We start from the raw sequence: 15,207 nt of genomic DNA, 5'->3' as shown, positions 1-15,207 counted from the left end.
CATAGAAATAATAATAAAAAAACAAATACGGATAGAAGTTCTTTCATTTAAACAGACAATTGTCTAATTTTGCATGTTGCAAGGTATGAAATGAGTGTATTACTATAGAGATTATATATGAGGAAATGACACAGCTGGAGGGAAAAAGAGAAAGACGACTTCCTAGTTTGTTTTCATTTGTGTGCAAAGTGATTTGATCATCTTTATCCAAGCTAAACAGGTTTACATCGCAAAAGGAGACTTCAAGGTTCAGTAGAAATGAAAGAAAATGGTTTTACGTTTTTTTTTCTTCTCCCTGACGTAAGAAGCCCTTCTTTTTTAAAACAGATAAAACAAACAGAAAACAAATTTTACCATAGCAGTAAACCAGAGAAGAATCGCTGCTGATTTACACAAGATAGGAACGCTAAAGGTGCTGCTACTCAATATTCAACAAAACAGCCAGTAAAAAACAAAAATGGTGGGAGGGCATCCAGTCATCTTCAAACACAGTTCTTTGGGATCATTCTGAAGGCCACAGCGGTAAGAGAGGGACAATGGTCTCTGTACTGGAGAACTGGACAATCAGCATTCTGCAGGCTGTGTGTGTGTGTGCGCGTGTATCTGTAAATGTTGTGCACTAGGACATTGTGCTTGTTCGCTTCCAAAAATGCAATCAAACGGATGTTTGGGATATCATCAACAATCTGCAGGAACAGTGAACATGCACCTGAGTAGTTTCAATGATCCTCTTGGGACAAAATACATAAGCTAGTAAATGGAGTAAGGTCTGACTACATGTTCCAGGATAAGTAAAGTATAATGGGTTAGTGATTATAATCCCTTTCACCTGTAAGAATACAAATTGTCCACGCCAATAACCGTTCCAATGCAGAAACATGCACCTGCTCCAGATTCAAGCAAACCAAGTTACAGTGACTATGGAAGTAAAATAATGACTTATGTCTTTGAAACAAAAAAGCATGCTGAATAGCACTAACTGAAAAATAATGCATTGCATTTGCAGTACTTGCATTTTAATGCCTTGAATTTCCAGGGCTTGCATTGTTAGGTCCTGAAATTTTATATAGTTGTTCATTTAAGCTGTGAATATTTCAATTCAAAATATTTCACACACCTTTTCATAATTAAAAAAATCAATAATTCATATTCACGTTCCAGAATTCACTTCCAAAATATTCAATCGGTTAAAAAATACGATGTATAATATTCGACAGGCATATTTCGGTCCATGTTATTTCACTTTCCAAATTCGCTTCCACAAATTCAGTGGTTAAAATTCGGCAGATAATTCGCCCTTTCACATCCAGGAGCTGCAGGAATAGCAGTAGAGCAGTAGAGGAATGATCTCCATCCGCTGTCAGTCGCTCACCAGCAGGTGGTGCAAGCGGCTGTTAAATAAGACCAAAGTAACAGATGGATTAAGTAATACAGTTACAAAAACTGATCTGCAGAAATTAAGCAAGCGCTAAACAGAAGTTTTGATTATCGGGGCATGTGGAATAGCTGATTGTGCGTATGTTTATTTCAACATCTTTGCTGTTACCAAGTAAGCAGCATTCAAAGGAGATTATAATGGTGTTTTACCCAACGCTGAAGTACAGAACTAACATTACATCTAAGGAAGACATGTATTGCTTTCGGTTGTTTAGTTTCCGTAACTTTGTGTCATGGCTTGTGCGTCGCTGTGCTGTAATACTGGGGATCCCCTCACGTCACACTCCAGGATTCCCCAATGACGAGTAACGCTTCTCAATCAATTAATACTGTGATATAAGACCTCAGATCTCAGAATACATTTTATTGATGATTATGCAAACTATATACAGGCAAGCAAATGGGGTAAAAAAGAATCAAATGCGCTGCATTTTCTTTATAATTGATTTCCATTACCACTGATCTATAAAGTCGACAGTCCCACAAAGATATCAATCATGATTAGTTTTAACAATATGCGACCAATTTATATTAACAAAAAAATGAGTTAAAAACAATCTAGGTATATTAATTCTGAAAATTTAAACTGAAGAAATTATTGACGTGCTACCGCACCCAAGGGACCATCTGACAATTCCACTGACTGGAATATAAACAAATATTTGTGTAGTGTCTATATAAAAAGAAATAAGTTATTGGCCATATATATTTAGTCAGTATGACTAACTAACATGCAGTTTTTCTTGTTCCGTAACTTGCATTCATATCCTCATCTGTCTGTATATAGTTTGCATCATCAGTAAGATGTGAGTTTTGTCTTTTAATCGCTGTCACTGTTAGTGCGCTCAGCCACGTAATGTGTTTTCTTTTCTTTAACAGATTTCTGAGGGAAACCGCATGAAACCTTGAACGTTCGTTCATATTTTACATCTGAAGTGAAATAAAATGGACCGAAATTTGCCTGTCGAATATTATAAATCGTATTTTTTAACCGATTGAATATTTTGGAAGTGAATATGAATTATTTATTTTTTAATTATGAAAAGGTGTGTGAAATATTTTTAATTAAATTATTCACAGCTTAAACGAACAACTTTATTAAATTTCAGGACCTAAAGATGCAAGCCCTGGAAATACAAGGCATTAAAATGCAAGTACTGTTAATTCAATGCATTATTTTTTCAGATAGTGCTATTCAGCATGCTTTTTTGTTTCAAAGACATAAGTCATTATTTTACTTCCATAAGTGACCTTCTCCAGCTCATGTGTGTTTAGAGACCCTGAGCGGCTGCTGTCTCACACTTGAATCTCAGAGCTGCTGGCCAACCCCAGCGCCTGCGCCTCCTCCGGCGTAAGACCATTCTTCAGTGTTCTTCTCACTGTTGAGAAAACAAGGGAATGAATGAAAGAGCGAAGCGCTGTTGAGAAACGCATGATACAAACATATTACAGAGAGATGAGATACAGAATTTTAATTATTTAAACCCCCTAGGATTATTTAAAATAATAGTAAACACTATTCAAACTAATACCATATTATCAATAAATCACCACATATCATCATCAATTATCAAAACAAGGATGATAAAAAAAAAAAGAATTAATGTGTTAAAATTTTTTTGTTTTAAGTGTAATTATTGTTTAAATTTTAATTTAAAACATATCTAAATAGGTTTTCAACTGCAATTATTTACAAAACATTCAAAAAAATGATTCATTACTATAGTATATATATACACTCATTTGTTTTTATTCAGCAAGGTAAAATAAAATTGATCAAAAGTGACAGTGAAGACATTTCTATTTTCCAAAAATCAAAAAAAAAAAAGTGTCACCGTTCTCACGGTGCAAGATATTATAGCGCAATAACTGTTTTCAACATTGATAATACATAGAAATGTTTCTTGAGCACCAAATCAGCATGTCACAATGATCTCTGAAGGATCATGTGACACTGAAGACTGGCGTAATGGCTGCTGAAAATTCAGCTGTACATCACAGGACTAAATTACATTTAAAGTATAATAAATTAGAAAACAGTCATTTTAAACTGTAATAACATTTCACAATATTTCTGCTCTTGAGGGTAAACTCTTTGAATGCCTTAGGGCATAGGGATGAGCCTTTCAGCACGAGTTCTCGCAGACTCACAGGATTTGCGGTTGGCTCTGGAGCGTCTCCTCTCGCGGGGCTGTGTGCGCTGACTGGGGACCTGAGTGGCTGATTTCACAATCCGTTCCATGATCTCATCCGCTGGATCATTTGTGCAATTAGAAGTGTCTTCATTTGCAGCAGACAAAAGTGCTGTATGGCCTGGAAACGAGACACGAGGAGAGAACTGCTTTCAATTGTTTTTTTTTATTGGGTCGAATTCAGACTTTTAAGGACTCCTATAGCTACTGCAAATCAGCATTATCTATGGCTCTAAAGATATGAATATACCTCGAGTGGCTCGAGTCCGTGTGCGGAGGCCGGGGAGGACAGAGGATGGACTATCGCCGCCCTGCAGGCTGGTACGAAGCACAGCAGTCATCTGCTCATGTTCAGCTGCGTCCTCCGTGTAGCCCAAACCCTGCGGCTGACACTCCTGACCCTCCAGAGGAGTTCCTGCAAACTTCCCACTCTGAGGAGAGAAATAATACAGAAATCAATTCATCACTGATTGTATCAATCATTACTGTTTTCCATATCTTCCGCATTTAGATTCACTTCAGACAAATGTGTGTTTTATATAAATATGATTCAAATATATGATTCACTGTTATACTCACTATCACCCCAAAACATGTCTATCCATACTGGTTTAGTAAATTATTCACACATTAGTCGCTTATTAATGCATCAAGACTCGAGTGAAGATTCTGTATTGATGATTTTGTTCAACATCATGTTACGTCTACAGTAGTTAAACATGCTCTTATCTTCTGTTCAAATCCACATGGAGAGCCACAATAGTTGCATACGATAAGAAACAATAAAAATATTGATCCCTGAGTCCTCTAGGTACAGTACAAACTTGCATATGTTCTGGTAATACATGCTAGACATTACAGGTCAGTAAAATCACAGGAAAAAAACAAAACAAAAAAAAACTCTGAAACCCATCCATGCACAAGTGCAGAAAAGCACACAGATACACGCATACCTCATCATCCTCTTCTTCATCACTCTACAGAGAAGAAATTATAGAAGTCACATGGCAGAAAAGATGAGCAGGAAACGGGTTGAAAAAACTTTTTTGGTATTTGATTTGGCATTTCAGGATTCTTAAAGGTTTCAAAACATATTCCAAAACATACCACCCTGAAATTCATTCTAGAGCACTTGAGGCAGCTCTTTAGGGTTTTTATTTAATTAATTAATTTTTTAAACCTGTCAATAATATGGCCAGATCTTGCAATATATTACAATATAAAAACATAAAAATAAGAAAAATTATGATAAATTGTCACCAACTCTAATGACCATAAAATAAAAAAACAAATTTTCACACTGAATACATTTTTTTTTGGAGGGGGGATGGGGTTAAAATGTGATATTTTTGGGATAAAATGTGACCTGTTTTTTTTTCTGGTAAAAAAAAAAATAAAAAAGGATATTCCAAATTACCGTAAAACAATAATTTAACAAGAATCACCTTTAAAAAATGGAAATGACAAAAGTGCATTAAAAGCATATTTGCCCCCTAACTGCAAATAAACAATGTCACAATGCAAAACATGAAATTTACTTTATGCAAAATCTTAACTCTTTTGCTTGTGTTATAAAATGACCTATGCACATTTTAGTGAGATTGACCATTATTGCATATGCTTAAAAAAAAAAAAAATCCCTAGGTTTCTGAAATATAACACATCTCATCTCTACATAATCCACTTGGGCTGACTGGTTTGCAGCAACACGCGTAACTGAACTTCCTCCTTTACCTCAGCTCTACCTCTACAGAGCCAGTGCTTACATTCACCACTCCTACAGGGACATCCAAAGGTTTAGATTTTCACACAGAGATCGAATTAGACATCCCTCTTAGACTGAGGAAGACCTTAGCCAAGCATAACATGCCATGAAGGACTATCCTGGCTATGACATCCCCCATGAGAGCCATTAAATTGGCCTCCTGGAGTAACAAATACCCAGGGCAAGTCCAGAGCTGCAACACCCTTGACAACAGACTGCTTGGTTTACAATGTTTAATTATTGTAATGCAAGTGGTGAGCGTGTTTTGTGGCTATTCTGAGCACCCTGAGGCAGACTAAGGAAAATGGAACATACACGAGATAAGAATCAGTCTTCATTGGTCTCAAGTAGACAGAGTGTGAATGAGACACTGGAAACATCTGAAAGCATAATGACTCCCTCTTGTGGTGCAAAGATGAAGCACAGAAATGAAGAACCTTAGTCTGAGAGAAATCAGAGTGAAAACAAGCACACAAGAGCTGAGGGTTCTTTTCTGTACATGGGATTTTTAAATCTGAGATTTGCTATGTGGGTCAAACTTTTGAGACCCCAAACAAAGAAGATATTTGACCCTGGACCACAAAACCAGTCATAAGTGTCAGTTTTTTTAAATTGAGGTTAATGTTTGGCTGAGATACAACTATTTGAAAATCTGGATTCTGTGTGCAAACAAATCTAAATACTGAGAAATTCACCTTTAAATTAGTCCAAATGAAGTTCTTAGCAATGCATATTACTAATCAGAAATTAGGTTTTGATATATTTACGGAAGGAAATTTACTTAATAACTTCATGGAACGTGATCTTTACTTAATATCCTAATGATTTTTGGCTATTGCTAAAAATATACCCAAGCGACTTAAGACCAGAGTCACATATTAGTTGAAGCAGGAGAATAAAGGCAGAGTTATTTTATATCCTATTTTCTTTTAATGGTCTGGCTTTTGAATCATCCACTGTCATCTGTTGTGTCAATGGCGTTATTTGCGGAAATAAATTAAATTAGGAGAAGATGCAATGGAATATGTTCACCTTATTAACAAAAGGTAAATTATTAATCTAGGTAAAACTGATTTATGCAACTTAAAAAGTTGAAAATGCATTTTATAGATTAAAATCAATCTAGATTAATATAAAAAGACTGTAATGTAAATATAATGTAAAAATAGCTGGTTTCCAACATTCTTTAAAATATCTTCATTCGTGTTCAACAGAAGAAAGAAATTCATACAGGTCTGGAACGTCACAACGGTAAGTCAAAGAAGACAGAATTGACATTTTTGGTTGAGATATGCCTTTAAATTGATCCTTGTAGTAAGCTTGTACTACACTTGTCCAGACTCACCTCTGTGATCATTTTGCCCCGCGTCTTGTTCCTCTCGCGGTGATTGGCTCGTTTCTGTTTCTGCTGAAGCACTCGCTCTCTGGTGGTGCGGTACTCAAGAGCAAATTCACTCAGAATCTTACTGAAGCGGTGGATGCTCACCTCTCGTATCGCGTACGGCGGGTGGCCCAGGAACAGCAGGAATGAGTGAAACCTGTAGATCAGACACACAGGGACATCGCTTTAACCGAGCTTCAAACATCTTGGTTCACACAGAGCAAAACGATGCTGATGCTTTTGGCGTATACATCATCAGAACAAAAAAAAAGGAAATTCAATCCACATTTTTGCAAACTACATCCAAACCACATTCAAATATGTTTAGAAAAAAAGAAAAAAAAACTAGTCTGAACTATCAACCAGATTAAATGTTTGGTTTTTTTTCATTCTCAATTTCATGTGTGCAAACAGTCTTAATGTGCTCAACTATTTGTAAGGCACCTGTTTATGATGCGGCGATGCACAATTTTAAGGATGATAATTCTTTCTGCACAGTCTTTAAGGAAGTCTGACATGCGCTGCTTAAGGGCTGGTTTCATTTCATGTTTGGCGATTATTTTCAGGTGGTCCCAGGATGCTTTGCAGCGGTGTTCCATCTGACATAGGTTATCCTGCAGCTGGTCGAAGTCAACCTGAAGAAGACAAAGACAACCGGTGATCAACAAAGGCATCTCATGATTGGTCTATTCACTTCAAAAGCTATGCATCACTTTTAGCAACATCACATGGAATTGTGAAGCCTTGATTTCTTCCTTTGTACATGGCACACTGTCATTGTTTGTACACTGGGGTCCAAAACTTCTGAGACGATATTGAATACTGGAATTTAAATCTAATTTAAATCTAGAACAAACAAAGTTTTAGTGTTTGAAATACTTCAAACAAAGAAATGTTATAAAGACGAGATAATATTCTGCACTATTTATAGGTCACTAATCAAATTTGTGAAATTTTTGTACAAAAGGTCAGGTGTTCTTGTTTCCACTTAAGCACAAGATGCTCGAAGTCGACAAAAATCAGTGGTGTAAGTGCTGTAAAAGTGCTATGATAGTTCTGCTTACCTTAGCAGAGCGAGTAATGGCTCCAATCTCAGAGTAGAGGTCTGAACTCTCTGGAAACTTCTCCACGACGAGGGAGCAGACGTGATGCAGCAGAGACTGCTTTTGAACGGTGTCCTTCACTTCAGGAACTTTCTCTAGATAACTCAGCTCAAAGCCTTTAGCCTGAAAACACAATTACAGAAATAAAAAAGACCATGTCAAATGTGCTTAATAAACCCACACATTGAATATGATCACGTATTGCTTATTTGTTATTAGCAAACCATATATATATGTTTAATGTTTTTCAGCAAAAACCTATATATATATGTATTAGAGGCAAAATATTTACTTGCTGTGTACATTATGTGACTTTGGGCAATTTGAAAAATTAACATTGTATACAAATATAGGCAGGAAATATGCCACAGTTGGTGAGGATGAAAGGATAAAAAAGGAACAAAAAGAAAGAAATGTGTAATGTGTGCTGGAAAAGCAGGGACATTTTATATCAGATCAATCTGAACGTGTATATGTGTGGAGATGAAATGAGCTCTGATGTGGAAAATCACACGCCACTCTGGATCTTTCCATCATCAAATCATTTTCTAAAAAAGGCCTCATTTTGACATGATTCTGATGTAGTTTAGTTGATTAGCATCAGTTGCAGTAAGATAAAAGCGCTTTGAACATGTGCAGAGTCTATGATTCTGACCAATGCTTCATTAACATATGATTAACAGAATCTCAATCCCGTCTGCAAGTCTGTGAGGCACGACAGAGCTGGGAATGGAGAAATCCCCACGGATGTGACATGAATCTCGCTGGCTTTGTTCTGCTGCCCATGCTCCATGGTTTACAGTAACATAAGAAACTTCATGCCAAACTCACCACCTTATCAGGTTTATCTCCATCAGCCTTTTTAATGTTATTAAGATCTAAGCGAGTACGGCAGACAGACAGAAAGAAAGACAGATGGAGATGGAGAGATTAGTGGTTGAAAGAAGAGCTGCAGAATTCGCCGGCACTTACATTGGTCCCATTGAGAAAGTTGCCAATAGCTAACAGAGTTGAAAGGATGTAGCGCAGGGTCTTATTCTTTTCTAATTGGTCCATGCCCTCCTTCAGGTCCTGTAGTGGCTCTGCTACCTCCTGAGAGAGAGCGAGAGAGAGAGAGAGAGAGTGAGAGAGAGAGAGAGAGAGAGAGAGAGAGAGAGAGAGAAGACTGGGTTAAAAATAGGAAAGAATTTTGTAGACCGGTGGATTTGGTTCTACATTTAAAATTACTGTCTGAACACAGCACCAAATTGTTCATCATAACAGAGAAACTCCAAAAGTCCTAAAATTGTTCTAACAACCACCACTACACTAAAATGTATGTTTTCATATTAATGCTAATATATTTATACAGATTTATATAAATTAAATTAAAAATGTATGGAACAGCAAGACTTTTTTTAAAGAAATTACTACTTTTATTCAACAAGAACACATTAAATTGATTAAAAGTGACAGTAAAGACATGTATAATTTAAAATAAAATTTAATTTTAATGTAAAATAAATACTATATATGTGTGTGTGTGTTCACACACACACACACACACACACACACACACACACACACACACACACACACACACACACACACATTCCACATTTCAAATACTGTTCTTTTGCTGTTATTCATCAAAGAATCCTAAAAAAATGTAATAGTTTCCAGAGGAATATTAACAAGCACAACTGTTTTCAACATTTCAAATAATAAGAAATGTTTCATGAGCAGCAAATCAGTATATTAGAATGATTTCTGAATGATCAGGTGACCCTGAAACTGATGAAAATTCAGCTTTACCATCAGGAATAAATTGTATTTATATAAAAAAAATATGTATATTTAAATAATTTCAATTTAAATTGTAACACATTATTATAGTTTTTATTGTATTAAAATAGATATTAATATTACCATAAATAACCTCAACCAACTTTTTCTTTTACATTTCTTTAATTTCATGTTCCTTGCCAATAATTTATTAAATCATTTAACTTTAACTATTACAGAAAAAAATATTCTCATTTACCCTGTGTGTGTTTGGTTCATGGTTTTTGAATTAAGTACATGTCAAGCAAACTGTATATGGCTGTATACAGGCTGTATCCAAATTTTACATGAGTTATTTGCACTTTATTGGTTACATTTAGCATAGATTTTTCCCTGCTATCCATTACTCTGTCAGACCAGACCAGACCTTCCACCCCAATTTTGGGCCACAAACCACTAGTTAAAGCCCCTGCTGACATTTTAGAAAAAGAAGAGGTCAAAAACAACTGACCCCAAACCACCATGATGTCATTTAATTTGTATAAGTGGGGTAATAGAACATGAGGCCGACCTTCTCTAGAGTGTCATAATCCATCTTAAAGGCCCAGAGCTGCAAGCGGGCAGACAGTTCACTGATGGAGGACAGAATGAGGAGGAACTGCTCTGCACTGCCTAGTGGAGTGACAGGGTTCACCAGCTGGGCCTCCTGAATTTTCTGCGTCTCCTCCTCCGTAGGAATCATTGTCAGGATTTTCTACGAAATAGCATGAGACCCAGAAGGGAGTGTTAGTATCACTGTCAAAAACCATTATATATGGGGATTCACCCCTAGAAAGGCATTTTTTACATCAATCATCTGAGCGCTGATGAATAACAACACCTGGGAAGACAGGGCATTACTCAAAAATGTGGGATATGATGACTATTTCACTGCTATTTCATCTGCTATGGGCATATCCTGCTGTTGCATAATTGAATAATTGAATAAAAAAGGTAATTTCTCCTGACCAGAACAACATTTTTGATAAAATCTTGAGAAGCATAAATTGAGGTTGTCAGTGAAAACATAACTCTCTGCAGACATAAAGGGTGGACAGAAACACTCTAATCCATTTTTCCCATGACGAAAGATAAAAAATTACAGATTTTATGAGAAAATGGGAGCTCCATTATTCACATGTTGATATTGAGATATTTACCTCAGATCTGTATCATGGGCTGTAACAGCCTAAATAAAGCATTTGGCTAATCTTTAATCTTTGAGATGGATCATATGACTGCTGGCAAAAATGCTTCAGTTTTGCAGGAAATCCACATAATATGTAGAGTCGCCGGCCAAACCAACCTGCTAAACACTAGTTTTAAGGGTAAAATCTATTGGTTTTGCAAAAATCCAAAGTAAATGTAGATGCTTTCAGGGCTAAGAGGTTGAGTTATTTTAGACACAAGCTTTGACTTGATACTTTCGTTTTGCTAACTTCACTACAGTCAGTATGTCTCTGTCTTGTTGAACACAGTTGTAGAGAGCCATGTATTTTGGTAAAAATATGCTTTCATGTAGCAGTCTGGGAAAGATCATAAATGCCTGAATGACTGATGAAAACGAGAGAAAGAGAGAGAAAGAGAGAGTGAAAGCGAACTGTAGAGGGGTTCAAGCAATTTGTGACTCACGTGGACTCAAAACAAGGTTGGTATTAAGTAAAGATGTGTTTTGTTCATGGTAACCTGTCTGGCATTCTCATGATTAAAGTGTAACCAAGCATTGTACTAGTTTTATGACTGAAATGTATGTATTGAGTTTTATTGTAGCTTTTCTTAATAATTTCATTGTGTCGAATTTGCTTCATTACTTGCGGATGATTTGGCATAATTTGCAAAACGGAATGCAATTTTAAACTGGTGCAGCATTACCTCTATGCCCTCTTTGCTCAAGGCATACTCATCAAAGTTGAGGATGGCTGTTTTGATGGTACGAGGAGGTGGCAGAACTGTCAGGCCAATGTTGATGGCGTTACTTCTTTTGGAATCCAGAACGATGATCTCCTGACGCTTCCCATCTGCAGCTGTTTTCTGAAATCAGATATATAAACAGATCGTCAGAGTTATTCATAATGACTGTACTTAAGGGCTTAGATGTCAGGATCTGCTGATTAGCTTCAGTACCCTCAAAAAAACAACAACAACAAAAAAGAAAAAAACCCTGTTACTATGACTATGGGTTTTTCTGCCCTGTGGATTTTTAAAACATGTTTATATACTCTCACTAGTTTAGTCTGTATTCTCAAAAGGTCAAACAGTTCAAACACACACACACACACCACAGGAAAATCTTGAAAGTTTTGTTTTTATACCAGGTCTCAAATTCATATGTTTTGAAGTATAACATTTTATGGTCCAGATTCCTAATTTCATGTCTAACATTTTATATACATTATAAATACCATTTAATAAAAGTTAATGTTCTCTTGTTGACAAAATCTTCCAAACAATATTGCTGTTGTGTCACGGAATGTCATTTTTTAGGCAAGAATATAGTTCTTTAAACTTCAAATATGGGGTTTATTAATAAAGATAATGTCTATTTGAAAATTGGCTTCAACATTTTCAAAAAGGATGCATTAAATGGATCAAAGGTGACAAAGACTTTTACAGTGTTCCAAAAAAAAAAAAAAAAAAAATTAAATCTGTTTCAAATATATCTTTTTTATTCAAAGAATCGTGAAAAAGACATATGACCATACACATCTATTTTCCCACACCTAATATGAAATAAGGATCCTTCAGCCTGTTCTTACTCTCACACCGACCACTAAACTGAGCAGGAAAGCCATTTCTTTAATGTGGATAATTACCCTAAAAATGGCTTCCGGAGATATGAACACAAAGCTGGCATATGTTTAATCTTTACTCTGCTGAAAAGGCACGCAAGCACCTGAGGGCTATTTTAGGACTTTGATGGAGAATATTTCTGGAGGAGCAGAGCCATGATGGGACTCTGTCTGCTGCCAAACAGAGGAAGAGGAGGGGCTCTGAGGGAAAAGGGAGGGAGAATGGGTTGAAAATGAAAAACAGCTGGAAAAGGTTGCTCGGAGTAGAGAGGTGAGGAAACCCCATGCAGGCCACATTTTTGAGACACCATCTTAATAGTGAACAAGCCAAACAATATGATAAATCAATTAAATCTCAATTCATCTTCAGCTATTAAAACCTGTGCTGTGGTGAATATCAGCGTTCATTCTATCAAGATTTATCTCTGTACATGAAAAATAATTTACATGAAAAAATAAAATTAATTTTGGTATACAACCTGGAATGACAGTGCAGTTAATGTTTCAGAGTATAGCACACAAAAAACGTGGAGATCCTTGTAACAGGTATTGATTAGGTTAGAATGTTTCAGCCAAGCTCTGACTTGTGACTTGACATTGTTTTGAGTGACAGAAGGATTTATGGAACCCAGAAAGCACCTTGATAAAGCTTTTAGGTTATAAAAGGAATCCATCATAGCCAATCAACCAACCTATTACCATTCTGACTGACATTCAGCAGCTCTTTTTTAAACATGTGTGATCATGTCATAAGAAAGAGCTGTGCTAGGCCACACATGGACAATAGAAGATGTCAGAATTCATACCGTGTGATACAGAAGAAAGGCCCAGAAAAGATTAAAGTAACTTCCTAGCAGCTATAGTTTGTCACATGTGCTGATAAAAGCCAGGTAAAACCAAAGTACAGCAATAAAAATACTTTTTTTTCCATCTTAATGAAACTGTTGTACTGTAGGAAAAAAAAGTTGACAATTTAATTAGTGCATTTTAGGTCAATTATTATTTTAAAATTAAGGAGTTATTAAAGAGTTATTTAAAATATTAAACAGCAAAAATTTATCAAACAATATCAAATTTGGTGGTGAGGGACCAACTAACAGGCTATTGAGCATGCTCAACTTCATGTAGTGTTTTTGATCATATTTTGTTGTAAAGTCACCACTAGTGTGATTAGTCTTTTGTGAAGTTTCTTCCATGGTAAGTATATAAAGCTTGCTTTGGTGCACAAAACTAACTTTATAACCTTTTCAGTTTTCTCAATGAACTGATAAACAAGTTATATAAACTTAGTTAACTACATACTTTAATCTATAAGTGCTCAGGTTAACTGAAAATGCAGGATTATTGAGTTACTGAAACATTTTATTTTTAAGGTCATAAAACTTGTAATATTATGTTTAATGTAAGCACAAAACAACTTTTATTGTTAAGTTGATACAATATTTTTCCAATAAATAGTGATTCCAAGTTTTTCCACACCAAAAATAATTTAACAGTACCTTTGTAACTGGCAGCTCCTTGGACTTTGTCTCAAAGAGGTTTTCCAACTTGGCTGTGTCCAGTTTGACCGGATCAAGATTGGACCACAGTGACTCCCTGCATCTCTTGTGATTGCTGTACTGCCAGTCTATAGGTCTGACCTCATTCCAAAACAACCGGATGGTCTTCTTCTTCTTCTGGAAGAGCGGGGATTCTCCTCGACTAAGTTGAGGAGATACGAGATGTGGTGATGGTACTGAAGCCAAAAAAGGTGGTGGAGGGGGCATCATCATGCAAGGGATAGGGGGAGGTGGAGGGCATCCAAATAAAGGTGGCGGGGGCGGAAGGCTAGGAAAGAAGGGCGACGGGTGAGGAGGTAGCGTGAGGTCACTTGACCCGATCACGTTACTGACATCCAAAATGTCCACATCATCCTCCTCACCCAAGTCTGTAAAGTCCAGCTCTTTAATGCGTAGCTCCCGTGGTGTGGCCATTAGCTGGTCCCATATGTGGTCTGACTCCTTTTTAGGGGCTGTTGGTGAAGGAGCCGGCAGAGGTTTTTCCTTTGAATGCTGCTTTTCTTTCCCAGAATGCTTCACCTCATGAGGCAATACCAGTCCTTTAACCAAACCTCCAAATTTCTCGGCCACAGCCATTACGCTCCCTTGGTTATCCAGATGATTCACTTCTAATATCGTCATGTTGTCCTCACAAGCTTGCTGACGTGCCTCCAGAGTGCAGATGCGACTAGCGAGGCTGGTCACAGAGGAGTCCTGCACTGTACACCCTTTCTCATTCTCATTCTCCTTTTCTTTCTCATCTTCCTCTCCATTTTTGTTTTGAGCATACAGCATGTCCAGCATGAAGCGTTTGCTGTTAAGAACTTTGTTGCACTGACCGTTCACATCCACTGTATTCATACAGTCTCCCCACTGGCCTAAGAGAACAAATTCAGATCAAGTTTGAACAATATGTATGATTTTAAGAGTGCATCTTCAAAAAACATGTCTATTTTTATGTAGTAACTTGGCACTGATAAACAGATATTCTGAAACTGAAATTCATTTTCAACAAAAAATCTAAAACTTTTTGTCACACCTGACAATGGTGGGTAAACTGGGAAAATAACCTCAAACTAGAAAGAAAGAAAAAATATCCATAAATATTTATTTCTGACCATGAAACTGTTGTTATAATATTTATAGATATATATATATATATAATTTGATGCTTGGCAAACCAATATGAGTGAAAATGC

The 15,207-nt window shown here is 36.5% G+C and overlaps 1 protein-coding gene across 2 annotated transcripts in view; it reads right to left on the bottom strand.

The window, feature by feature from the left end:
- Positions 1-2,682: 2,682 nt before the first annotated feature.
- LOC132102859 (FH1/FH2 domain-containing protein 3-like) overlaps positions 2,683-15,207 on the bottom strand; it is a 233,467-nt gene continuing 220,942 nt past the window's right edge. For both annotated transcript variants that reach the window (XM_059507550.1, XM_059507551.1), the window contains 10 exons: positions 13,970-14,886; positions 11,554-11,712; positions 10,214-10,396; positions 8,851-8,970; positions 7,840-8,001; positions 7,220-7,410; positions 6,740-6,932; positions 3,880-4,060; positions 3,589-3,750; positions 2,683-2,816 (listed from right to left, as the gene is read on the bottom strand). In XM_059507550.1, coding sequence (XP_059363533.1) covers positions 2,734-2,816; positions 3,589-3,750; positions 3,880-4,060; positions 6,740-6,932; positions 7,220-7,410; positions 7,840-8,001; positions 8,851-8,970; positions 10,214-10,396; positions 11,554-11,712; positions 13,970-14,886 — 2,351 coding nt within the window. In that variant the 3' untranslated portion in view covers positions 2,683-2,733. The remainder of the gene's footprint in view (positions 2,817-3,588; positions 3,751-3,879; positions 4,061-6,739; positions 6,933-7,219; positions 7,411-7,839; positions 8,002-8,850; positions 8,971-10,213; positions 10,397-11,553; positions 11,713-13,969; positions 14,887-15,207) is intronic.

The sequence above is a fragment of the Carassius carassius genome, chromosome 24 (genome assembly GCF_963082965.1).
Source record: "Carassius carassius chromosome 24, fCarCar2.1, whole genome shotgun sequence".
Classification (NCBI taxonomy): Eukaryota; Metazoa; Chordata; class Actinopteri; order Cypriniformes; family Cyprinidae; genus Carassius; species Carassius carassius.
Note: the sequence above shows the minus strand (reverse complement) of the source record. Positions and strands in the feature narration are given on the sequence as shown.